At 37.8% G+C, this 27,062-nt stretch overlaps 1 protein-coding gene across 2 annotated transcripts; it reads left to right on the top strand.

Annotated features, from left to right (window-relative positions):
- The first annotated feature begins 28 nt into the window (after nucleotides 1-28).
- SEC61A2 (SEC61 translocon subunit alpha 2) lies at nucleotides 29-27,062 on the top strand. Of its 2 annotated transcripts, XM_024734183.1 has the most exons (11): nucleotides 31-2,041; nucleotides 3,252-3,317; nucleotides 10,475-10,553; nucleotides 14,637-14,768; nucleotides 14,894-15,003; nucleotides 19,158-19,311; nucleotides 20,283-20,443; nucleotides 20,762-20,959; nucleotides 23,360-23,551; nucleotides 24,002-24,078; nucleotides 26,511-27,062. In XM_024734183.1, the coding sequence occupies exons 3-11, from the start codon at nucleotides 10,493-10,495 to the stop codon at nucleotides 26,695-26,697; spliced, it is 1,272 nt and encodes a 423-aa protein (XP_024589951.1). In that variant the 5' UTR covers nucleotides 31-2,041; nucleotides 3,252-3,317; nucleotides 10,475-10,492; the 3' UTR covers nucleotides 26,698-27,062. The 2 variants fall into 2 exon arrangements, with proteins under 2 accessions (XP_024589952.1, XP_024589951.1); XM_024734184.1 differs by lacking the exon at nucleotides 10,475-10,553 and having other exon boundaries at nucleotides 29-2,041.

The raw sequence follows: 27,062 nt of genomic DNA, 5'->3' as shown, positions 1-27,062 counted from the left end.
CCTCCGCGGAGGCGCCTCCAGCCGTGCGAGGCCTCGCCCGGGCCGGCTGCGGGGCCGGGACCCGGAGGTCCGGGGTCTGCGCATCTTGGTGGGTGGCGAGGAGCGGCGCACGGCGCGGAGAGGCCGTTGGTTTTGGGGGCGGGGAGTTAGGGAACCAGGGGAAACCTGGACCACTTTTAATTTTTCAGGCAGGAGCTTCGGAAACTCATATTTTTAGTCCCAAATCACCGTTCTTTGGCATGTTAGTTGTGATGAATGAAGGTCCCTGACTTGTTTAATTTTTCAAAAAGTGATGCATGGCGTGTAGTTTCGGGGAGGAAAGCAGGCGATTGGTGGCATAAAGTTTTCTTTAAAATTTTCATTTCAATCATTCTGTAGTGTGTACTGAAAACTAAACGTGTCTCAGGTTGTGTAAGCCTTAGGGACAAGGCCTTGCATAATGGGGATCTTTTGAGGGCCCTCTCCCAAACCCTCAACACCAGGAACCTTCACATAGCTGTTGGGGTGACTGTTGTATGAGTGGATTCCTGCAAACCCAAGCTGTGCACCCACTGGCCAGCTAGCTAACTAGTGGACATCTGGGGGAAGCTGGAAAGGAAGTAGAGGAGACCCTTGGTCTTGAATTAGCAGTATAATGGGTTAAATTCTGCAGCACAAGAATAGACAAGTGGCAGACAAAAAAGCACTGCTTTTTACATAAATACTACAACACAGATGATCTTAAGCCAAGAGATCAGGGAGGGTATCTTGGGTGGAAGTGGGAAGGAAAAGGGGTAAAGGGGTTCTAGGAAGTTTCCCGATGTGATTGACATTGGTTTTACATTAGAGATGAGCACTTTCATAATTCAGATTTGCTTTCCAGATCGTCTGAAATGGTACTTGGGTAACAAAACATCTGCCCATGAGAATTTCTGAATTCTGTCAAACATCAGTGGCTGCCATCATTTTGAGAGGTTTTATAAAAAGACAGTATAGTCAGATCAACTATACTTCAATAAAATAAATTAAAAAATATATAGTGTGGTCAACTTTTGGCTAACTGCTGAAGTGTAATTACCCATGTCAGTTTAAAAATAATATCCTGATGTTCATATATACAGAATCCAGTGTTTGTAAGGGAAGATGATCATGACTAATACCTAGTTGTGGCTTTTTGTGTTTCTGTACGTTATAGACGCTGGCAAAGACTGAGAGATTATCATCTTCATCCTTCAGTTCTTTGGCAGGACTTTGACTTAAGCCGTGCCAGAAGAGAGTGCCTATCCTTAAAGAACCTTGGTTTATCTTTTCAATATTATGAGTTGTCTGGGAAAACAGTACTTTCTAATGAAATGTAGTTGTCATTCTCTGGGCTGATGATTGTACATACACAAGTACTTTGAGATCCTTTTGTGGGAGAGTGACCAAGCAATGAATAGCGACTTAGTGAAATGAAGTAGAGATTGTATGCAGTACTTTGAAAACCTACCTATAGAAGGTTGTTCCGTGATCTTTCTCATTTATGCATTTCAGCATTTTTCAGTCCCCAATTAAGTCAGTCCTGCAGTTACAGCCCATTTCCTGTTGTACTTTCCTTCTCTGATATGTCCTGTTTCCTTCTGTAATGCATGGTCTTGTGAGTACACCGCATTTGCTCCTTTTGATGTAGTGGTGCTCACTGAATTATTCCTTTTCTGTATATATAAAAGGGGTGAGATTCAAGCATGAGGAAGCAAAGTTGTGGTACAAGGATACTTGTATTACTTTGCTTCTGCTGACCAGCCCTTAAACCCTTTGGGCTCCTTTGTCCCGTGAATTATTTCTCTTCCCTTATGTATTTGAAATGGAGACCATTATGGTTAATTCATTTTGGGGGGTGTGGATGGGATGGATTGCCATTAAAAGAAAACATTTGTATTTGACTCTGTGAAAAGATACATCTCTTATTAAAAACTTTGTATAGGGACATTTATTCTTTTTTTATTTTTTAACAGTCAAATTTTTAGAAGTTATCAAACCTTTCTGTGCAGTTCTACCAGAAATTCAGAAACCTGAAAGGAAAGTAAGTATAATATTTTAGTAATATAGAGGGTAGCTAAATGACTTATTCTGTTAAACTATCTAGATTGATTTATTTTCCCCAATGTTTTTCTGGTTGTAATTGGAAAAGTATTACCTGTTCCTTCTCCTTGCAAGAGGCACAAAGTGAATAAAACTAGTGTAGACCTTTTAAATCTAGTTTATCTCATGGTTTCAAAACTGACTGTTCTTTAAGTTGTGACGTTTCCAAACCAAGTGTTTCTTTGGTCTGTGTGTTATAAGATATAGTATTCTCCTGTCCATTGTGGTCTGCCGCACTAGGAATGACCCAGTCTGTTGGGTCAGTTTTGATGAGCACAACTGTTGCACATTAATGGATTGCAACTGTGCAGTTATATACCTCCCATTTCTTGATTCGTTCCGTACAAAGAAAAAAATCACAGAAATGCATTCGGAAGATATTGACCACATCTAATTGTTCTTCCATCATTGTACGCCTTTGGAACTGAGGCATTTCTATTCCAGAAATATTGTTAATCCCAAACTGGTCAGTTCCCAGACATTGCTCTTTTACTGTATGTTCAGTTTCACATGGAACTAACCAGAATAGGGACTAAAAAGAGTAAAGTAAGACTTCTGTTAAACTTACTGTTTTATTTAGAAGTATATTTCTTTTTTTATTGCTTTGAGGTTATAAAAATAGTTGTTCCAGTTACATGTAAGGCATCCCAAGAAACTTTAGCTTTTCATATTCTATGAAACATTCACAGAATAATATTACAGGCAGTCCTAGCTTTCCACAATACAGTGTTAATGATATGTGTGCATATTAGATCTGTGTCTTTTCATCCTTTTCAGTCTCAATTAATGTGGTACAATGCCTTGAGGCCAGCCTGTATTTAAGTTGTACTTAATTCTCGAAAAAGTAAAGAAAGATGTTTGAGAAGTTTAGCTGTTTGCTTTAGCTGCTACTAACTAGGGCGAGAGTATTTTAAGAGTAAATAATAGGAGCATGTCATGATGGGGAATGCTGGTTAAGGTTTAATATGGATTTTTCTTTATATTTGCTATTTCTTGGTTTGTTTTTTTTTTGTTTTTTTTTTTCCCAAATATAAAGGGTTTATTCTCTTCTGTGGTCAGGAGAACAAAATACAAAATAGAAAGGCTGTCCCTTCCCACCCCTCCCCCCTATTTCTTGGTTTTGATTGATCATTCTTTGTTTTCTTGCACAGATCCAGTTTAGAGAGAAGGTACTATGGACTGCTATAACTCTCTTCATCTTCTTAGTATGTTGTCAGGTATGTAACCAAACATTAAACAAATGTCTGTACTGTTATTCTAAGGTCTTGGTTGGTTAGAATTTGAGAAACTTATTTTAGTTCAAATAGTAAATATACTGAATTATTTTGAGCAACATCATTTTTTAAAAATTATTTTTAATTGAAGTGTAGTTGATTTACAATGTTATCTTAGTTCTAGTGTACGGCAAAGTGATTCATTATACATATACATTTTTTTTTCATATCTTTTCCATTATGGTTTATTACAGGATACTGAATATAGTTCCCTGTGCTATACAGTAGGACCTTGTTTATCCATTATGTATATAATAGTTTGTATCTGCTAACCCCAACCTCCCAATCCATCCTCTCCCCCCACCCTTTGGCAACCACAGGTCTGTTCTCTATATCTGTGAGTCTGTTTCTGTTTCATAAATAAGTTCATTTGTGTTATATTTTAGATTCCACATATAAGTGATATCATATGGTATTTGTCTTTCTCTTTCTGACTTACTTCACTTAGTATGATAATCTCTGTGTCCATCCATGTTGCTGCAGATGGCATCATTTCATTCCTTTTTATGGCTAGGTAATATTCCATAGTATATATGTCTATGTCTATGTTCCTATATGTGTGTGTGTGTATATAATACACACACACACACACACACACACCACATCTTCTTTATCCATTCATCTGTCAATGGACCTTTAGATTGCTTTTGTAAATAGGAACATCATCATTTTAATCTGAGTTGATAGTGAAAATGGTTATCTTCTACTGTGTATTTCTTTTGGTTTACTAGTGGGTTTGAACATATTTTCTTTTTTTCCCCTTACTTTTCAGTTAATGATCTTTACCTATTTTTTTCTTGAGATTTTTGAAATTGATTTATGACAGGTTTTTAATTTTTATTTATTTTTTTTGTGGTACATGGGCCTCTCACTGTTGTGGCCTCTCCCGTTGCGGAGCACAGGCTCCGGACGCGCAGGCTCAGCGGCCATGGCTCACGGGCCCAGCCGCTCCGCGGCATGTGGGATCTTCCTGGACCGGGGCACGAACCTGTGTCCCCTGCATCGGCAGGCGGACTCTCAACCACTGTGCCACCAGGGAAGCCCCTATGACAGGTTTTTATATATAAAAGTGTTAAATCTTTGACATGTATAGGGCAAATATTTTTCCACTTTGTTTGCTTTTAATCATGTTGTAAATTTATGTATTAATTAAAAAATCCCCAAAAGCCAAATTCTAGAATCCTAGGGATATTCTGTGTTTATAAATTAATAAAGTTCAATGATGCTTTTTAGTAAAATTTCACAGAGATTAAGTTCATAAAATGAGGATAAAATGTGACCTGCCCATGTCACAGGGCTATTGTATTGTGAGGATTAAATTAGATAATTTAAGTAAAGTTCTTTGAGGGTTTGAAAAGTACCAATATACATATAAGAAAGTTTAAAAAATTACATGAGGAAGGAGTAGAACAAATAAAGTCCATAATCTGGGGAAAAGCCAAATATATTTTTTTGAAAAGTGAAACTATTTGATCATTAAAATATTTTACTATTATACTTTGTTGAAAATTCTTTTGCGTGGTCAGGGAGAGTGAACTTTTGAAAAATACAGACAAGTAGGAAAAAAGAAGAATCATCCATATTCCTACCATCTTGTTTTAACATCTTGGAAATTCCCCTCCCCTCTATTAAAAAAAAAATCAACTTTTTAAGGGTACAATTTATGTACAGCAAAATATACTCATTTTTAAGTGTACATTTTAAAGAGTTTTGACAAATGTATACATCTACATACCTACTATCTCAGTGGGTATAGAACATTTCTGTTACTCCAGAATGTTTCTCGTACTCTTTCTTAGTCAGTTCCCACCTCACCCCATTCTCAGGCAACCACTGATCTGCTATTTCTATAATTTGATTTGTCTTTTCTAGAATTTCATGTACATGGAGTGATACAGTGTCTAACTTCTTCATCAGCTTTTTGAGATTCATCCATGGTGTTGGTTGTATCACAGTTTGTTCATCTTGTCACCTGTTGTTGGACATTCGGGTTGTTTCCACATTTTGGCTATAACAAGTAAAGTTGCTATGAACGTTCCCGTACAAGACTTTCTGTGGATATTTGTTTTCATTTCTCTTGGGTGAATGCCTATTAGTAGAATTGCTAAGGTTTATGGTAAATGTATGTTCAACTTTGTGAGAAACTAACTCTTTTCCAAGTGGTCCCATCAGCCGTATAGGAGTTCTGGTTGCTCTGCATCGTTGTTTATTCTTAGTATTGTTCAGCATTTTAATATTAGCCATTCTAATGGATGAGGGTTTTTTTTGTTTTTATTGTAATTGAAGTATAGTTGATTTATAATATTGTGTTAGTTTCAGGTGTACAGCAAAGTGATTCAGTTATATATATATTTTTTTCAGATTATTTTCCATTATAGGTTATTATAAGATATTGAGTATACCTTCCTGTGCTAAACAGTAAATCCTTGTTGCTTATCTATTTTATGTATAGCAGTTTGTATCTGTTAATCCCGTACTTCTAATTTATCCCTCCCCCCTCTCTCTTTCCCCTTTGGTAACCATAAAGTTTATTTTCTATGTCAGTCTGTTTCTGTTTTGTTTATAGATTCATTTATGTTATTTTTTAGATTCCACATATAAATGATATTTGTCTTTCTCTGACTTAATTCACTAAGTATAATATTGTCTAGGTCCATTCATGTTGCTGCAAATGGCAATATTCCATTCTTTTTTATGGCCGAATAATATTCCATTGTACACACACACACACACACACACACACACACACACACACACACACATCTTAAACCAGTTGCCTGCTGATGGACACTTAGGTTGCTTCCATATTTTGGCTGTTGTAAATCATGCTGCTGTCAACATTGGGGTGCATGTATCTTTTTTTTTTTTTTTTGCGGTACACAGGCCTCTCACTGCTGTGGCCTCTGCTGTTGCGGAGCACAGGCTCCGGACACGCAGGCCCAGCGGCCGTGGCCCGCAGGCCCAGCCGCTCCGCAGCATGTGGGATCCTCCCGGACTGGAGCACGAACCCGTGTCCCCTGCGTCGGCAGGCGGACCCCCAGCCACTGCGCCGCCAGCGAAGCCCACATGTATCTTTTTGAATTAGAGTTTTCTCTGGTCACATACCTAGGAGTGAGATTGCTGGATTTTATGGTAGCTCTATTTTTAATTTTTTAAGGACCCTCCTGTTTTCCATTTCGATCAAAGTATAGGAAGGTTCTCTTTTCTCCATGGTGAGGTTTTAACTTGTATTTCCCTGGTCAGTGATATTGAGCAGCTTTCTCATATGCTTATTGGGTATTTATCTTTTGTAAAGTGTTTTTTCCCCAAATAGTTTGCCCATTAAAAAAAATTGCATTTTTGTCTGATTAGTGAATTATATGCATTTTAAAATATTTTCTGGATACAAGTCCTTTATCAGATATATGTATTGTGAATATTTTCTCGTAGTCTATGGCTTGCCTTTTCATTTTCTTAACAATACCTTTTTCATTTTCTTAACAATATCTCGTAGTCTATGGCTTGCCTTTTCATTTTCTTGACAATACTTTTTGAGCAGAAGTTTTTAATTTCGATGAAGTTCATTTTATCTTTCTCTTTGATTGCTCATGGTTTTTGTTTCCTATCTAAGAAATGTTTGCCTATTTTAAGGTTGTGAAAATTTTCTCCTGTATTCTTCTAAATATTTTACAGTTTTAGCTTGGATGTTTTGGTCTATGATCTATTCCAAGTTAATTTTTGTGTATGGTGTGAGGTAAGGGTAGGGTTCGTTTTTTTCTATGTGCATAACCAGTTGTTGAAAAGGCTCTCCTTTCTCCATTGAATTACTTTGGTATCTTTGTTGAAAATCAGTTAGCCATATAAGCACAGATCTATTTTTGTACTCTCAGTTCTGTTCCATTGATCATATTCCATCGTTATGGTAAACCATAACTCTTTTGATTAATGTAGCTTTAAACTGAGTCCTGTAATTAGGTTGTAAAAGTCATCCAACTTTGTTCTTCTTTTCAAAATGATTTTGTCTATTCTAGGTCACTCATATTTCCATCTGAATTTTAGAATCAGCTTGTCATTTTCTTTAAGAAAGCCTCCTGGCATTATGATTTTTATTGCTTTGAATATATAGGTCAATTTAGAGAGCATTACCATCTTCATATTGAATCTTCTAATCCAAGGGTCTGCAAACATTTTTTCTGTAAAGGGCCAGATAGTAAATATTTGCAGCTTTGCAGCTGGAACCCAAGAAAACCCAAGAAGAAGAAAACATAACTTGAGTTACATTTCTTAAAGTGTGACATTTCTCATGACTGTTTCATGCCATAAATTAATTTATGCATTTTATGTTACTTCATTATTTTTTTTTCTGTAATGTGTTTACATGGTTGTCAAGCTGTATCTTTTTTTTTTTTTTTTTACGGTACGAGGGCCTCTCACTGTTGTGGCCTCTGTCATTGCGGAGCACAGGCTCCGGACGTGCAGGTTCAGCGGCCATGGCTCACGGGCCCAGCCGCTCCGCAGCATGTGGGATCTTCCCGGACCAGGGCACCAACACGTGTCCCCTGCATCGGCAGGCGGACTCTCAACCACTGCGCCACCAGGGAAGCCCAAGCTGTACCTTTTTGTCTTTCTCACGCTTAGGCAGTTTGGCCCAGGGCTGGTGACTTCTTGATTCTCTTTCCACTGAATCTCAAACAGAGAGAGCCACAGTTTTCCCCTCCCAGCCACAGTTGAAGGGTTTGGGGTCTCGTGTTCTCCATACTGTTTTTTTAGCTTGAGGGAATGGTGGGAGGTGAGATCAGCTGAGAGAAGTGCCATAAATGCCACCTGGGCTCTGCTCTCTTGCTAGACTTTTGTTACGTGTCTTGTGAGGGTCCTCACCACCTGACTGAGGAGGGCTTTATTCCATTACTGACCTCAGATCGCTCCCCAGTTCCTGACTCAGTGTAGCCCTGTAATTGTCAGTTGCACCAGAGAGAGCCCCGTTCCTGGCTTCTCTCATCCATTTCCTCTCAGCTGCCAAAGGAGGCAGGAGAGATGAGGATATCTGTGCAGCCCGCTCTTCTCCAGGTTTGGAGTGTTGTGGGGATTCTGGGGATTCTGTGCCCTTCCCTTTGTGCTGGTTGGAGCAGTTTCATGCTGAGTCCCTATTCCTCGATTGTCTGTTGTTTTCTCCCCGCCCATGACCATCAAGTTTATGATTCTTTTTCTTGTTTGGCTGCTTTATAGATATTTTTCCTTTAGATTTTTAAATTCTTTTACTATTTTACATGTTTTGAAAAATGTGTTTTCTTATGTATTGGGGAGGGAAATTCTGTAACCTGATCACTCATGGCTTGCCATTTTAGCCCAGAAATATCTTGCTTGGTTTCAGTGCCCAAATTGGAGATCCCTACTACTAATTTTCTATTTGTCCATCTGATTGGTTCAGGGTTTGCATTCAAGCATGAAATCCTTGTTTCTCTGAAGTGTATACTGTATTTTGTGAAGTTGAAACTGATTATTTTATGTAATATAGGGCAAAGCCTAAAAGTCTGCAACTTTGAGAGTCATAGAAAATAGCTCCTGTTGCTGCCCTTGTTGGACGTGGTCCTGTAACTATGGAATTTACTAAGAGGAGTAAAGTTAGACACTGAGTTTAATCCTGTTGACTACGGGAACGAAGGGAATACCATTACTTAGGGATGGTTGGCTGACTTTCTTGTTTGTTATCCCACAAAGCATCTAATCATGGAGGTAATGGCTATCTCTATGAGACTCAATTCAGGAAGGTAATTTGATTGATTGGTCTCTCCCCCACTTAGGGAATATTGTGATATGGACTATCCTGTAGTGTTAATTGGTTTTTATTCAATAACTTCCTTTCTCCCCATCTCTCACATTAGCTGAAGAGTGTTTGCATCTATAGGGTGCACACAAAATATTGTGCTTCTTGCTTTTGCTAACCCAGCTAATATATTCAGATGTCCAAAGAGGTTTAGGTTGACTAGATGACCTGTTTAAAATTGCTGGCAGCATCTTTTGGAACTTTTTTTTTTTAAATCAACTTCATATAGGGAAGGTTTATGAAATTGGAAGTGTATTTTTCTCCTACATGGTGAGGGAGGGGGTATGGCCAAGTGCTGTGTTCTGAACATGGGTCGTATAATAGGAAGCATTCTGAAGTTAAGGGTTTTTTTTTTTTCTGATTAAAAAGTAATATGTGTTCATTATAGAAAATATGATAAATGCTGAAAAGAATATAGAAGAAAAAAATCAACAGTAATCCCACTGCCTGTGAATAATCACTGTTCAAGATTTTAAAAAATATTTACACCTAGTTTTTTCTTCTATGCATATTTTTACAGTGTTGATCTTTTACTTTATTTATACAGTTTCATACCATTCTTTTTATACTAGGTTTCCTCAACAATGGCACTGAAGTTTAGGCTGGATAAATCTTTGCGGTGGGGGACTGTCCCATAAATTATAGGATGTTCAGCATCTCTGACCTCTACCCACTAATGCCAGTAGCACCCCCCTCAAGTTGGGACAACCAAAAGTGTCTTCCTATATTGCCAGATGGGGCAAAGTTGCCCCAGCTTGAGAACCATTGTTTTATACTTAATATTACAACATAAGCACATCCTCATACCGTTACAAGCTTCATAGTATAATTTTTAATGGCTGCATAGTATTCTACTGTATATCTCGTCTTCAGTCTTACATTTGGAGTATGGCTGTGGCTGTCACTAGTACCCATAGCTTTCCAAGATTATTCTGTGACGTGGTAGATATATCCTGTACTGATAGGAGCATTTTCTTTAATTGCAAAAACATAAAACTTATCAACGTAACCATTTTGAAGTGTGCAGTTCAGTACTGTTACATATATTCACATTGTTGTGCAACATATCTCCATACTGATAGGAATATTTACTAGTGAAATGTTGTAAGTAATGATTCCCATTGTTTTTATTTTCATTAAAGAACTTTACTCTTAAGGTATGCTTGTTTTGTTATTGAACATGAGAAGTAGTGGTTTTTTTTTAAGTTTTGCAAATATTAAGTGAATGCATTATAAATTAAGTTCAAACTTAATTTATATAATACATTTTTATAAAATATTTTATGTAATCTTATAGATACCACTATTTGGAATCATGTCATCAGATTCTGCAGATCCTTTCTACTGGATGAGAGTTATTCTTGCATCCAACAGAGGTATATGCTGCTTTTCTTTTGCCTCCATGCTAGTACTGACATCAAATAGATGTGAAAATGTGGAAACAACTATTTTTTGCTGTCTATGGGGAGGGGCAGTATATGGTAAAAGAAACTCATTGCCTAGGAGAAGAGACAAACATAAAGATAATTACAAAACTGTGTATTTATTGTAATAATAGAAGTATGTACAGAGTATAGAGTTACGACAGAATGGAGTGATTAGCATTGTCTAGAACTTTGGTTCTCCATCCTTTTGTGGGTCATGTTTCCTTTGAGAATCTAATTAAATTTATCTGTACTCTCCCTAGAAAAATGCATGTACATTCACACGTGCAGATTTTTCATAAAATCTCAGGAGATTTCCTGGACTCTCTGAAGTGTATTCTTGAGTTTCTCATGGGACTGAAAGACTGATCTGCGGTGTCAGGGAGGAGATGATGCTGGGAGAGCATTTGGGTTGGAATTCAGCCTGTGGACCGTCGGGAGAAGGAAGCCTGAGTCACAGCACACATGCATGAGGACACGGGGTGCAGGCTGGGGATTCGGGTGGGGGATGCTGATCAGTGAGGCTGAGAGTTAGGGAGGGCCTGGATCAGGAGGGGCTTTTGGGGTGGGTTTTTTTCTACATCAAAAAAGTAACGTTTGTTATAAGAAAAATGCACCAACATTTCAGATTTGTATAAAGCTGAAAATGAAGGTCTCGCTTCTCAGGGGGAACTCCTGGGAAGACAACAGATTGGTGAATAACCATGTAGACCTTTTATTTGAATATATATTCATATATATGAATTTATATACTTCTTTTAAAAACTGAAAAATAAGATCTACTATATAACTATTCTGCTACTTGGTGTGTTTACTTAATATCTTGGATGACCTATTTTACTGAATGGCCATATACTATTCCATTATATGGATGTGCCATGATTTCTTTAATCATTCATTCAGGTATTTATTGAGTTCTTCCTATGAGTGGAGCTTTGTGCTAGGTGCTGAGATTAGAGCAGTGATCAAGACAGTGATCCTGTTGTCGTGGAGTTTATGTTACTCTATTTGGGGAGGTAGACTCTACATGAACTGTATCTTGGGAGGGGGAAGGGACATTTGAGCAGAGACCTGCAGGGCATGAGAGAAGGCCGTGTGAAGATCTGGGGGAGGAACCTTCCCCCAGGGAATAGCAAGTGCAAAGGCCCTGAGGTGCGAGTATGCTTAATGTGTTCCAAGAACAATGAGGAGGATGGTGTGATTGGAAGAAAAAAGGAAAGGGGAAACGTGGTAGGACATGAGGCTGCAGATGAATCCAAGAGCCAGATTATGAGGCTTGTAGACAGTAAGGAGTGTGTTTTAGGTATGACCCCAAGGCCTGTAGGATCTGCTGTCATACATGTAGTTTTTTTCCCAATTTTATATCATTATAATCAATGCTACCATGACTACTATCACACTCCTCTGTAAGTTTTTAATAGAATGAATTTCTAGAAGTTTAACTGCTTGTTTACAAGAAATGTACACTTAAATTTTTGATATTGTTAAATTGTCTTCCAAAAGCTTTGAATTACTTTATACACTCTGCTATGGTGTATGAGAATGACCATTTCTCTTCCAAAAGTGGATAATATTTGTCCTTTAGTCTTTGTGTTAGACAGGTAAAAATTGGTATCTGGTATTTAATTTGTATTTCTTTATGTGTTGGTGAGCTTGAACATCATCTTATATTTTTATTGAATATTTCTATTTCTTCTATGAGTGGACTTGTTATAAGTCATAGGAAATTACTGACTGGTTTAAACACAAAAATGGAATTTACTGGAAGGATACTAGTCAATTTTTGGAACCCAAAGAGGAGGTAGAACAACTAAGCCTTGTGGAGAGAGAACCAGCTTTCAGACCTCAGCAGCAGGGGCAGGGAACCTTGTCTTTGTGATCTAGCTTCAACAACTCCTGGGTTCTTCAGTTCTCAGTTCAGAATTAGAAATTACCAGGATTTCCACCAGACCCAGCCAGCTTTGGTTACGGTTTCAGGGTTACATAGTACAGATTTGGGTGCTGGGGTTTCGTCTTATGTTGGTATTTTCCTGAGAAAAGAGCGTTATTGCGAGTGGCCATGCCATTTATCTCTTTTTTATTTTTCTATTTTTTTTGCGGGGGGGTGCTATATTCCCTGTGTTGTACAACACACCCTTGAGGCTGTCTTATACCCAGTAGTTTTAACCTCCCACTCCCCACCCTGTATTGCCCCCACCCACCCCCACTGGTAACCTCTAGTTTGTTCTCTGTATCCGTGAGCCCGCTTCTTTTCTCGTTATATTCACTAGTTCGTTGTATTTTTTAGATTGCACTTATAAGTGATATCATATAGTATTTGTCTTTCTCTGACTTATTTCACTGCTGTTTGTTCATTTTAAAATTCATTTGTAAGAATTCTTTGCCCTTTAGACAAATTCTTTTGCCCTTTGTTACTTGTGTTCATTTTTCTTTTAACTATTACCCTGTCTTTTGCCACATGGAGGTTTCATAGTTGTATCTAATCATATCGTCCATTTTTTGCTTGTGGCCTTTATGTATTTTGTTATAGAAAGGCTTAGAGAGGCTTTTTCTTTTCCAAGATTATAAGCATACTCACTTCTGGTGCTTTTGTATTTTGTCTTTTATGGTTATATTTTCTAAATCTGTGGCCTTTATTTTAATGTAAGTCATGAGATAAGGAATCTAGGCTTAATTTTCTATATTGGCCAGTTATTTGCCAAGGTCCATTTATCCTTCTTTTCCCTATTGAGTGGAAGTGCCATATTTCCTAAATGAAATGTTCATTAAAGCTTGACTGGATTAATTTTTGGACTAGATCCATTTGACAGTTCTAAATTTTGGTGGTTTGATATAAAAAGAAATCTACCTGCCTACTAGCTTTAATGATAAAACATATTTTTATCTTTTACCATTGAGGAAGTATCTGAGAAAACATGAAGAATCCATTTAAGATGCCATATTTTTTAAAAATTTATTCAAGTATAGTTGATTTACAGTGTTGTGATAATTTCCGCTGTACAGCAAAGTGATTCAGTTATACATATATACATTCTTTTTCATATTCGTTTACATTATGGTTTATCACAGGATATTGAATATAGTTCCCTGTGCTATACAGTAGGACCTTGTTGTTTATCCATTCTCTATATAGTAGTATGCATCTGCTAATCCCAAACTCCCAATCCGTCCCTCTCCCAACCCCCTCCCCCTTGGCAACCACAAGTCTGTTCTCTATGTCTATGAGTCCGCTTCGTAGATAAGTTCATTAACAATAGAAACATGTTGATAACCAGACTAAAATAACAGGAAATGATTTTCCACTTAAATATTTAAATGAAATCAAACTGTACATGCTATTTTTGAACCACTCAACATTCTACAACACTGATTTTGATGACTTCCTATATAATTTTATATTTTGAATTAGGAGAGTCACAGCTATTCATTTTTGTGTGTGTGTGTATGGTACGCGGGCCTCTCACTGCTGTGGCCTCTCCCATTGCGGAGCACAGGCTCCGGACGCGCAGGCTCAGCGGCCATGGCTCACGGGCCCAGCCGCTCCGCAGCATGTGGGATCTTCCCGGACCCGGGCACGAGCCCGTGTCCCCTGCATCGGCAGGCGGACTCTCAACCACTGCGCCACCAGGGAAGCCCCACAGATATTCTTAAATATCATCTTTTTATTAACTTGTTATTTAATTTTTGGGCTTTTAAAATCCTGCGTTAAAATGTTTAGTGTAAATTTTAAAAATAGTGATTTGGACAGAAATCTTGGACAATTTCTTTCAAAGGATTTCTTTAACAATTTAAGCTTAGAATTCACAGAAATTTACGTTTTTGTAGTATTTATAGTAATTTTGATTCAATGCACTGTTGTGAGGTTGTGTTAATAAATGAGAGGGTTTTTTTTAGCAGTTAATGTTTAGGAAATGAAAATTTGCTTGTTAACATTTAACATGTATTTCATAGACATAATTAAGGACTGGGACTCTTCTAAATTAATCTGCATTGGATATCGTAAAGATTATTTACTTTTTTCCCCTTCCTTTACAGGAACGTTAATGGAATTGGGTATCTCCCCAATTGTAACATCTGGTTTGATTATGCAGTTGTTAGCTGGAGCCAAAATCATTGAAGTTGGAGATACACCCAAAGATAGAGCCCTATTCAATGGAGCCCAGAAACGTGAGCATCAGTACAATTAATAAAGAACCTTTTCCAAATTTGAGAATTCTGTGGCAAAGATGTTTTTCTAGTCTTTTTTGTCTTTGGTTATAAGCATGTACTCCTTTTCCCCCAATTTTTGTCAGTATTTGGTATGATCATTACCATTGGGCAAGCCATTGTGTATGTCATGACGGGCATGTATGGGGATCCCGCTGAAATGGGTGCTGGAATCTGTCTCCTTATCATCATTCAGGTAAGAAATACAATTTTTCGTATGGATAACAAAGAAGTTTGTTCCTCCTTTTCTTTTGAAACAATTCTTTAGGTGATTGATATGCTCATTTTCTTTATTGAAGTGACATGTATAAGTTGTGTTGATGTTAAAAATTAAAATGTATTGTAATAGCCCCGTAGATGTCTAATAATTATGGATCAATCAACTGTATTTCACTGATTCTAAGATGCACATTTTTCACATTTTGATGTCTCTGAAATCAGGATGTTTTCTTAGAGTTGATGCAGTCACACGTGCGGTCAGCCAGGTGGCGGTCGTGATGGTAGGCATTGCCTGCATGTGTACGTCAACTTGGTCAAAGCTGTTTATATCGTCCTTATATCACTTGGTTATATGCATTGTTGATAAAACATGTCGTTGAGTTTAACTGCTGTTTTAAATGTCTTCCAACAGTCTGCTGTGATTTGTTATTGAAATGAAGAGTTATTGTGTATAAACAGAGGCACAGAAAGAGCAAGTTAGATGATAAACATCTATGTCTAAGTCTAAACTTTTTTTTAAGTAGAAAATAAAAAATTCTTTGTAATAGGTTATTGTGTCATAGTTTAATTGAAGTATTTTTTTCTTTCTTAATGACACACATAATAGTGTTACAAATAATAGTATCTTACAGTAAGTGAAATACTATATAAACACACATATATATATCCTATGGATTTTTTAAATGGATATTTTGGAATGGAATTTTTGAAGGCCAACGTGATTTTCCCTCTACTAAGTATCTTAAAATGTGTAAGGTTTGGAAGATATTTCTCTAATGTAGTCATTAAAAATCCTTTAGAGAAGTTACCCAGGAATGGACTGTACTTAAGTTATATAATAGTTATTTACTGGATTTTGAAAAGAAGCTTGCTTAAGTTAAACACTGAACGTCTAGAGTCCTGGTTATCTTGGAGATGCCTCTTGTTCACTCTACGAAATTAGGATTAATTTAGGAAAAAATTTTTTTAATGGTCAAAAGGATCAAAGTCAGAAAAATAGTTTAAAATAAAAGTAAAACACCAGTTTATTAGTATATATATACATTGAGAAATGCAACCATTTCGGATTGGCATGCTTGACCATCTTTTTTTTTTTTATAGGAAATCTTATGTAGGAAACAAATCATAGTAAGAAGATTGTTTAGTGAGTATGATTCAGAACAAGGAGAATGGGATTGTTGAGGTATTTATTGGGCATCATTAATACATATCACAGGGCTTTTCTAATGAAATGGAAATATTTCATCTTTTAACCAGGGGAGGAATCTTTAATGGACTATTAGGTAGTTTTCTGAGCCCCAATGAGTTCCCATTTGGTATAAGGTACACTTCTTTAAAGGATAACTTTGTCATTATTTCTCCATTTAAAAAACACCTTGGGACTTCCCTGGTGGTCCAGTGGTTAAGACTCCATGCTTCCACTGCAGGGGACACGGGTTCGATCCCTGGTCAGGGAAGTTTCACAGGCCGCATAGTGTGGCCAAAAAGAAAAAGTAAGAAAATTAAATAAAAAACACCTTGACTGGCAAATTTATAACCCCAGGGAATTAGAGGAAGAAGAGTTGCAATGGATGGGAAAGAAGATCCTCTGAAAACTGGTTTTAGTATCTTTCAGTTCTTTGGCATGAGGATACTGATACACCAATTTTTGCCTTATTTTGTTTCTTTACAGCATTTGCTTTATGACCCACAGTTAGAATAACCCTGCTTTCTAAAAGACACTCAAAATTGGCATCGAGCTCTAAGAACATTATGCATCAGTAAAATTTTTCTAGTATTTTAGTAAGGGTGTATTTATATTCTTAAGGAACCTCAGCTGACCAGTTCTGGGTTAGTTAGTGAAAGTATTGACTTCTTATGAAGTCAGTTATGAATTTGAATTGATAAAAAATGGAGTTAAGCTATTGTAATTTTTTTTCCGTACCAGAAATCAAGGAATAGTTAAATTCCTGGAACGGGACAAGTGAAGTGGGTATATACTAAGTTGTTTACATAAATTCTGGTGCACAAATATTTGTCTTGTGGTTAATCCTTCTAGTGTTAATGTATAGAGAAATTTTTCACATTTGATCATAGGTGGGTAGTGACCCGTTGCATCTTTTTAAGGCTTTGCTAACATTGAAAATGTGTAGATTTGCTAAAGAGATGTGATTAGATCAGTGTGTTTCCACCTAGAGATTTTGGAAACTGTTTGCATGCTGTTATGTAAGGTATTTCTCACCTTAATTATTCTTGTTTCATTCACATGGTCAGTGTTGTTCCACTAGTGAGTTTTGGAATCTAAATAGTGGGTCTTGATTAAAATTTTAAAAAAGGGTAGAGAGTATCAGTGTGCATGGCACATAGTAGAGGTAAGTATTATTTTGTCAAGCTGAGTTGTGTCTGTGTGCGTGCACGCATGAGCAAGGTTGAAATGTTAGTGTTATTTTTATACATACTTTAGAGATTCATATGTATTGAACATTCTAGAAGGCATGCAATTAGTATTCAGTTTTTTTTATCAACTGTTCTAGTCAATGAGATGCTGTCAGTTTCTGATTTCTCATTCCCTGCATAGGCATGCATGCTTTTTACCATCTTTTATTCCTTTAGTTATAGAAACCATTTCTCATTTAGGTTTCTCTGTAATTCCTTTGTCCAGTTAGAGAAGCACGAGTTTGATTTTCACCAGATATAAATGAATCACCCTCTAGTCTGATGGACATTGGTGTGAACAGGGGTTTGGAGAATTACCGTTCTTTCAGAGCTGTCTGTGTGACCTTGGACAGGTCATTTAATTAGAAGTCCATGATAACACTGTCTGGTTGGCTGATGGTTTGTGGACAGCTATCATGCCCTGTAGAGGGTGGGCTTCTGTATTTCTGATGGGGAGTATGTACTTGTTACATAACTGGTCAAAATAAAATCTCAGTAGTTAAGTCCTAACTTGTCTTTTATCTTGTCAAATTGGTAAAGTTGGTTTTCAAACAGTAAAGAATTTGTGAGCTCTCTTAGGAGTTTTGAGAATTTTACCTTTTTTACAGTCCATTGAAATTCAAACTTAAAGATTGTAAACAGACAAGTTAGGCTCTGTACAGCCATTGAAATGACAGTTAAGGAAAAGGAAAAACACGGTAAGGTAAGCATGCTTCAAATGGTGTACTGTAGTTTTCTCTTCTTAACAGGGATATTGGGTGAACTGAGTAAGGAACGAGGGTGGGAGGCTTCAGAGCTGGGAGGAATGGAAGGAGCCATCTCCTTATGTCTGTAGGAGGGTGTCTTTGAAGTGGGGACAGGTGTGAGATTGGGGGCCTAGAAGCACATTTTCTTCCCCCCTTGATTAGGTTACTGAAGTGTGGGGAAGGAGTCACATGACCAAAGAGGTCACTTGTAAAGCTATGGATTATTTCTAATTGATACATTCTTTTACTGATGTTTTCTCCAAGAGGAAAATTAAGAATTTTCAATTTCACATAAAGTTAGTATGCTTTCTTTTTTTTTAAAAAAAATCATGAACTTAAGAACCTGGTGAACCCTTAATTGTTTTCAGATTTATATTCAGTTTTTGTCACTGTATGTATTGAATGCATTTTTACATTGTTATAATCTGTGTACATATTTGTGCTCTACTTTTTGACTTATTCTATTGTATATTTTATATTATATATAATACACATATATAAAATCTATAATACTTAAAAATGTATCACCATAGTTCACATGCTTTTCCTTCAGTGGCCTATAAAATTGCATCTTGTTACTGTATCGTAATTCATTTGGTCTTTTACTTACTTGAAGCTATTTGGAATGCTTTTCAGTTTCTTGCTGTCATAAATGCTACAACTTTGTGAACATTTTTGTTTTAGGGTGCTTTTCAATAGGTCTTATTTAAACATTATAAGAGAAATATAAATATACTTTAAAAGTCAAAGTGTCTGCTTTATAATGTAACAACATTTCCAGTCCTCTCATTTTCAGAATTGGCTTCTGATGAAACTAAATCGGGTTAGATGCAGGGTGTCATAATAGTGATACTGCATCGACTAGGTTTTAGTGTTGAAAATGCCTGTACTTTGAAAGTAGTCAGTGGTGTTCACTGCCCCTTTCTGAGTTTATTCTTGCTTCAGCTTACTTGCATTTCTTTCCCCACAGTTGTTTGTTGCTGGTTTGATTGTGCTGCTGTTAGATGAGCTGCTACAGAAGGGTTACGGCTTGGGGTCTGGGATTTCCCTCTTTATTGCCACCAACATCTGTGAAACCATTGTCTGGAAGGCCTTTAGTCCCACTACCATTAACACTGGCAGAGGTACAACGCACAGGGACGCAACTGCACGGGTTTGGCCGGGTGTGTGCTGAGAGGAGCACGAGGTGGTGGAGCGGGACTGCCGACAGACGCCCTGGTTTGCTGTCCCAGGCGACGGCGGATGTCAGGTGTTCCAAAGCTGATAAGCAGAGATTGGTGGAGTATGAACTGTTGCTTCAGAAAGAATAGTATCTAAAATTTAGCCTCTGCTCATTTAAAATTTCAGTGGTTGCAAACATTTAAAAAATTTTATTTGCCTAAGCCATTGTTGCAGAAGTCATTGATTTTGACTGATTTCAGCATTCCTCGAGGGATAAAAAGGTAGTGGATTTCAGATTAAAAAAACATTATTGCATCATCAGGGAGTACTAGTACTTTTGCTGCTGTTCTCCTTGGCTTTGTAATAGCACCTAAATTATGAAATATTTCATTGTGTTTCCCCTTACCCATCTCCACTTCTCTCAAATGCCATCCAAGATTTGTAATGGTTAACATCTAACCTGGTCCCAGCCTTAAGAAAATAGCGGTGATGGTTTATTAATATACTTAGTAAAATGAATTAAAGGCAAGCTTGGTAGAGTAATGTCTGTCTTTCAACTCTGACATCTTTATTCTGCTTTGCTGCTTCTTTTCCCCATCTCCCCCCACCCCACCTCTGAATGTTCTTTTCCCTTCCCTAAAGTAAAGGTGAGGCAAATCATTATGAACTAAATATTTGCTTTGGTATATTCTACTTTGTTTTCATCAAGAATAGTCTCTTGAGAAAACTTCAGATTTATTAAAAAAAAAGACATACTTGCCTCAATGATGTAAATATTTTTTAGAAGCTCCACACATGGCTGTATCATAAACATAGATGAATTATTTGGACTCATATTTTCTGCCTTGTACTGGAGCTTCAAGGTTACTTGTTTTGACTTTTGGGACAACTTTGGGTAATGAAGCTACAGCCGATTTCTATCTTGATTTATCAGGTACCGAGTTTGAGGGTGCAGTCATAGCTCTCTTTCATTTACTGGCCACCAGGACAGACAAAGTTCGAGCTCTAAGGGAGGCTTTCTATCGTCAGAATTTACCCAATCTCATGAACCTCATTGCTACAGTTTTCGTGTTTGCTGTTGTTATATATTTTCAGGTAAGTATACTTTCTTCGCTGAAGTTAAGTGGAGTGTGGATTTTTATTTTGCTCTTAAAGAGGAGAATACCATTTGAAATGTTAGCAGCTAAGTCAGTGTTTCAAAATCTAGTTAGGGAAATAATTCCATCGTTTAGACTCTGAGGTGCAAAATATTAGCAATTATCAAATAGAAAAGGATTTCTATTTCTGTGTGTCTCTGTGGAAGGGAAAGTTTGTTAGCATTGTCTTTGCATAGTCCCTCCTGTGACTGTTTGCCTCGTCTGGAGTCGTGGTATGTGCAGCCTCTCCGCCTTACTCCTAAGCTTCCTTTTTCAGGGATTTCGTGTGGACCTGCCCATTAAGTCGGCCCGGTACCGAGGGCAGTACAGCAGCTACCCCATCAAGCTCTTCTACACCTCCAACATCCCCATCATCCTGCAGTCGGCCCTGGTGTCCAACCTGTATGTTATTTCCCAGATGCTGTCAGTTCGATTTAGTGGCAACTTTTTAGTAAATTTACTAGGACAGTGGGCTGTGAGTATTTCATTATTTATTCTAAGTATTCAAATTTATTGTAATTTGCATTTCATGCTTTTAACTGAAAGAGATGAGCCATAATTGAAGCAGTTGCTATATATAACATTTCCAGATTCATTTACCTGTAGCCCAGTTTATCACTTATTTGGAAGAGTTGTAAAACTGTAAGCATTGTAAAACTAAGATTGGCCGAGTACTTTGTACTATTTTACGTCTAGGAAGCATTTTCACATCTCGTTTGAGTGACCTTTTAGGTTAAAATCACAGTTGCTCTTGTGAAAGTGATTCCCTGTTTTGTAATCTTATTCCTCTATTGTCTAGAATAATGTTTTTTTCCAAGAAGCTGATTATATAGGATACCGAAATCATCCTCTCCTGCCTCCCCCGCCGTTTTTCATGGCCCAAATGGCAGTAAATAAGAAAGGCACATAATAACTATATTGAAGAGAGAACAGTTGCTAGAAACGGAATCCAGTAAATTCTGCCTTCCTCTTTTAGATTTTCATCATAGCTCCTAAAGCAATCCAGCCACATTGTGATTGAGGTGTGAGTTATTGTAGGATTGAATTTTTTTTTTTTTTGGCCGCGTTGGGTCTTCGTTGCTGCGCACAGGATGGGCTTTCTCTAGTTGCGGCGCGCAGGCTTCTCATTTTGGTGGCTTCTCTTGTTGCGGAGCCCGGGCTCTAGGCGCACCGGCTTCAGTAGTTGCAGCACGTGGCTCAGTAGTTGCGGCACGTGGGCCCTAGAGCGTGCGGGCTTCAGTAGTTGCGGCGCGTGAGCTCTAGAGTGCAGGGTTAGTAGTTGTGGCACACGGGCTTAGTTGCTCCGCGGCATGTGGGATCTTCCCGGACCAGGGATCAAACTCATGTCCCATGCACTGGCAGGCAGATTCTTAACCATTGGGCCACCAGGGAAGTCCAGGATTGAATTTTGACTGGTTTAAATTTTCACCTGACCAAGGAGTGTTTTTTCCCCCTTAAAACTACAGAATTAGAGAAGAGTAAGAGCCTTTATTGTTTTCAGAATATGTAATTCTAGAATTTGTATTCCCCCAAAGAACTATTTTTTTAGTCATTCCTGAAATACGGTGCTTATTCTATGCATTTGTCTTAACGTGCTTCCTTTTGTATTGTAAGTTGTAGCGACGTATCTTTCTGCATTTACTGAAGGCCATTTTTAAAATGTAAAGTTTAATAGGATGAAACAGTAATTCTTGAAAGGCAGTTGAAGGAAGTATGATTCCCTTTATCCAGAATAGTTGACCCTTGAACATGGGTTTGAGCTGTACGGGTTCATGTAGACACAGGTCTTTTTCAGCAGTAAACACTTCAGTACTGCATGGTCTGCAGCAGGTTGAATACTGCAATGCAGAACTGCGGATACAGAGGAGCCGTGTACGCGGAGGAGTAACAATAACTTATATGTGGATTTCGACTTCATGGAGGGTCGGTGCCCTAACCCCCTCGTTCAAGGGTCAGCTGGACTCCTTTTCCATTCATTTAACAGAAATTGGATTGCCTGTGGTGAGGGGAGGGACTGTCCCTCCCCTCATGAGCTAATAATCTGGCAGTCATTATTACTATGATAATTTCACAGTAATAAATGCACTGAGTGGTTGTATAGATTGTGTTGTGATCTTAATGAGTTTTTTTTAAAGTGAGAGAGCTATTGGGAAGTTTAATTTGTCAGGGCTTTTGATTTAGAATCAGTGATTCTAGGGGCACAGTAAATGAATCATTTGGAAATTGTAAATTCAGGAACCAGACATTTTAATCATTGCATCTAAAAATTGCTTTCCCACCATCTATGCCCAGAACTTCTATTTAATATGAGCAAATACATGTTATTCCCATTTCCTTTACTATAAAAATTCTTAAATGTTTGTGTGGATTTAAAAATCCCTTTATACTTATTAAAAGACTACTCTTTACAATATACAAATCATATAAAGTTTAGGTAGTGAGTCGTTAGTCTTCTGTTAATATTTCAGTTGATTGCATTCTTAATAGCATACCTTGAAATGAAAGAATATGTATGTACTCTTACATAGTTCAGAAAATTTCTGACTCTAAATGTTATCAGAGATCGATGTGATCTATTCCTGTCTTCAGGAAGAGAAGATTCTTCTTGTAGAAGTATTATAATTTTTTTAAAAAATTGCTCTTCTGTTAATATATTCACAATGTTTTATGTAATAGACACTCACTATATAATTTTTTTTTTTACTCACTATATAATTTTGTAAGAGTGAAGATATCAGACACAAAAGTAAATCCTTTAAGTTACATAGAATCATTAGCTGTAGGTGCTTTGAGCTTAAAACATCGTCATAATTTTTGAGGAGTTTGAAAAGCCACAGAAATGTGACGATTTGTGCTTTTTATTCTTGTTCTATAGGACGTCAGTGGGGGAGGACCTGCTCGTTCTTACCCAGTGGGGGGCCTTTGTTACTACCTTTCTCCTCCTGAGTCCATGGGTGCCATATTTGAGGATCCTGTCCATGTGGTGGTTTATATCATCTTCATGTTGGGATCATGTGCATTCTTTTCTAAGACATGGATAGAGGTGTCTGGTTCCTCAGCCAAAGATGTAAGTATTTGGTTTGTTTGAAAATGAAAAAAAAAATTCATAATTTTTAGGTGTCAAATGGTAATTGATACACTTAATTACTTTTGTAATTTTAAACTCAAATTCATACATTCTTAATGAGGTAATGTCATCCCCAGGGAGTTAAAAACTACAGGTAGTTCCTGGAAAGTGAAAAATTCTTAGATTTTACAATGGTTTGTGACCATCCAAAGCTCAGCTCTACCCGACAAAGTCTTATTCCTTCGTATTTAATTTCTCTTTAGGGAGGTGATAATTAAGGAAAGATTGAGAAACCCTGGCTTAAGGTGTGGGTAATGTGGTTGTGCAGCATTGTAGCCTCAGGGAATATTATGACATGACAGTGTCTCCTTCAGTCTTCCTGTATTTTCTGTGGAGAGCACTTCACAGTGAAATAGAGTTTGATTTTAAAAGTTGTTTTTCTCTTCGCAGGTAGCTAAACAGCTTAAAGAACAGCAAATGGTAATGAGAGGCCACAGGGATACCTCTATGGTTCATGAGCTTAATAGGTAAGGAAGGCCATTAGACTCAGTCTTGGATAGGAGAGAGAATGTGTTACATACACACACGCGTTCTTGGTTTTTCAATCTATCATTTGTTCTCAGATGTTATTTAAATTCATATTTGAAGCACTTTTCTTCTACTTAACACAAAAGAACCAAAATTTAACACAAAAGTGTATTGTTCACCACATCAGAATTGACACCTAAATTATTATTTTAATTGAAATTATGTTCCCTTCACTGCTCAGCCCAGTGTTAAAATGCTGTAGGTCAGAGGTCCTCGTCTGGCTGCACTTAAAACCACCTGGGAGCTTTTAAAAAATACTGATATCCCGCCTCTAGGAATTGTGATTTATCTGGTCTGAGGTGGGTCCCAGGCATCAGTTTTTTGTTTTTGTTTTTGTTTTTTTTGTGTACGCAGGCCTCTCACTGTTGTGGCCTCTCCCGTTGCGGAGCACAGGCTCTGGACGCGCAGGCTTAGCGGCCATGGCTCACGGGCCCAGCCGCTCCGCGGCATGTGGGATCTCCCCAGACCGGGGCACGAACCCGTGTCCCCTGCATCGGCAGGCGGACTCTCAACCACTGCACCACCAGGGAAGCCCCAGTTTTTTGTTTTTTGATAACAGTTTATTGAGATATAATTCACATATCATGTAATTTACTCATTTGAAATATACAGTTTAGTGGGGTTTTGTTTTTAGTATACTCTGAGTGTGTAATCATTACAATATAATTTTTAAAACATTTTCATCACCTGGAAAGAAACCTTGTACCTATTAGTTATTCTCCATTCCTACCCACCCTCCCACCTCCCAGCCCCAGGCTTTTTATCTAGTGTCTGTAGATTTGCCTGTTCTGGACATTTCATATAAATGGAGTTATATGTGATCCTTTGTGATTGTCTTTTTCACGTAGCATAATGTTTTTGGGGTTCATTCATTATTCGTGAATAATATTCCCTTGTATGGATGTACCATGTTTTGTCTATCCATTCATCAGTTGATGGAAATTTTGGTTGTTTCCACTTTTTGGCTGTCGTGAATAATGCTGTTGTGAACGTACTTGTTCAGGTTTTGTGTGGACATACGTTTTCATTTCTCTCAGAGTGGAACTATTGGGTTGGGTAGTAACTGTGTTGAATGTGTTGAGGAACTGCCAGACCCTTCTCCAGAGCAGCTGCCCCATTCTGCATCCAGCTGCAGTGTCTGGAGCTGCTGCACGTCCTCACCAGCACTAATTCTTGTTTTGATTTTAGCCACCTAGTAGGTATGAAGTGGTATCTCATTGTGGTTTTTCCCTTTTCATTGTGGTTTTGATTTGCGTCTCCCTGATGAGTAATGATGTTAAGCATCTTTTCATGTGCTAATTAGCCATTCAAATATGTTCTTTGGAGAAATGTCTCTTCTTTTGCTCATTTAAAATTTCTAATTGGGTTGTCTTTTTATTACTGTTTATAAGGGTAAAAAAAATATTTTGGATGTATCTCATCAGGTAAATGATTTGCAAATATTTTGTCCCATTTTGTGGGTTGTCTTTTCACTTTCTTGATGGTGTCCTTTGATGCACAGATTTTTAATTTTGATATTCAGTTTTTCTATTTCTTCTTTGGTTTCTTTGTGCTATTTTTGGTGTTGTATCTAAGAAGCCAGGGTCACAAAGATTAATCCTCTTATGTTTAGGTCTGTGACAACTCTGAGCTCATTTTTGTTTCATGTGAGATAGGGGTCCAGATTCCTTCTTTTCCATGTGGATAGCCAAGTGTTCCAGAACCATTTGTTGAAAAGGCTTTGGTATTTTAAACTTTTTATTTACAACATGGAATAGATTGCAGAGTGTTATAATGAACCCCTGCGTTCAACTGTATCCAGCTTTAGTCGTTATCCTTCTCCCATTCTTGTTTCATCTACTGTCTTCCCCATCCATGGTCCCTCGCCCCCATCTTTTTTCCCCCTCTGGAGTATTTTAAATACAATCCCATTATTTTTAACAGTTCTCCAGGTGATACTAACATGTGGCCAAGGTTGAATTACTATTGAATAGGGTCATCCAAATCTTGTCACATAAATTTGATACTTAGAAAGCATTTTGATATTTACTCTTCATTTACGAGAGGGAGCTAAAGGTTACCCACTTACAAACAATATTAAACATTCCAATACTTAAATAACAGTTGAGGATTCTCCTCTTCTGCTGTAAAAATCATGTATTGCCTTTCTTGGCTATTAACTGGTTTCTTGAAATCAGATCATTTCTTGAGTCAGATCATTCCTTACATCATTTTCATCAACACCTAACTGCACAGCCAGCCCTGGACGAATCGTCAGTACTGCGGACAGTTCCCTGGCACGTTAGTTCACTTTTCTTCTGCCTGTTACTGCTGCTTCCTGCTGCCCCTTCCTGTGGGCCTCCCCTGCCTGACTCGGGGTTTTGTCTTCCAGGTACATCCCCACGGCGGCTGCGTTTGGGGGCTTGTGCATCGGCGCCCTGTCGGTGTTGGCCGACTTCCTCGGGGCCATTGGTTCGGGCACTGGAATTCTGCTTGCAGTCACCATTATTTATCAGTATTTTGAAATATTTGTTAAGGAACAGGCTGAAGTTGGCGGGATGGGTGCTTTGTTTTTCTAAATGTTCCAGTATTTTTGTGTGTGTGAAAGGGAAAATATTTTGACTCGTTGTTTTTGTCAGATAATGCTGGCTCCCCTTTTCTTCTCTCACAGTTTGTTTTCAAGTGTTGACCGTCTCATTCCTGAAATGGGCACGGAGCTAAGCCTGTGTGCAGCATTAGTACCAGCTGCCTTAACATTAAAGTTTACATTGTTCATTAAAAAACCTACATGCAGTGTTGCCTGTGATGCTGGAAACCAATGTACCTGCCTTGCCATGTTCGGTTGTGATGGTGAGATGGTGACGTGGATCAGTTTTGCACACAACATTCAAGACACTCAGTATTCCCCCCACTTGTTTAAAAATAAATGTAGTTCAAATTGCCA

This window comes from Neophocaena asiaeorientalis, unplaced genomic scaffold (assembly GCF_003031525.2).
Source record: "Neophocaena asiaeorientalis asiaeorientalis breed wild unplaced genomic scaffold, Neophocaena_asiaeorientalis_V1.1 scaffold120, whole genome shotgun sequence".
Classification (NCBI taxonomy): domain Eukaryota; kingdom Metazoa; phylum Chordata; class Mammalia; order Artiodactyla; family Phocoenidae; genus Neophocaena; species Neophocaena asiaeorientalis.
The sequence above is the reverse complement of the archived record's forward strand: the minus strand, read 5'-3'. Positions and strand labels throughout refer to the sequence as shown.

What these genes read in the sequence shown, in the direction of transcription:
- SEC61A2 (XM_024734183.1), top strand. Translation starts at nt 10,493, where the DNA reads ATGTCATCAGATTCTGCAGATCCTTTCTACTGGATGAGAGTTATTCTT. An exon ending in TATTCTTGCATCCAACAGAG is followed by an intron (nt 10,554 to 14,636) that starts GTATATGCTGCT and finishes CTTCCTTTACAG; the next exon opens with GAACGTTAATGGAATTGGGT. An exon ending in ATGGTTCATGAGCTTAATAG is followed by an intron (nt 24,079 to 26,510) that starts GTAAGGAAGGCC and finishes TTTGTCTTCCAG; the next exon opens with GTACATCCCCACGGCGGCTG.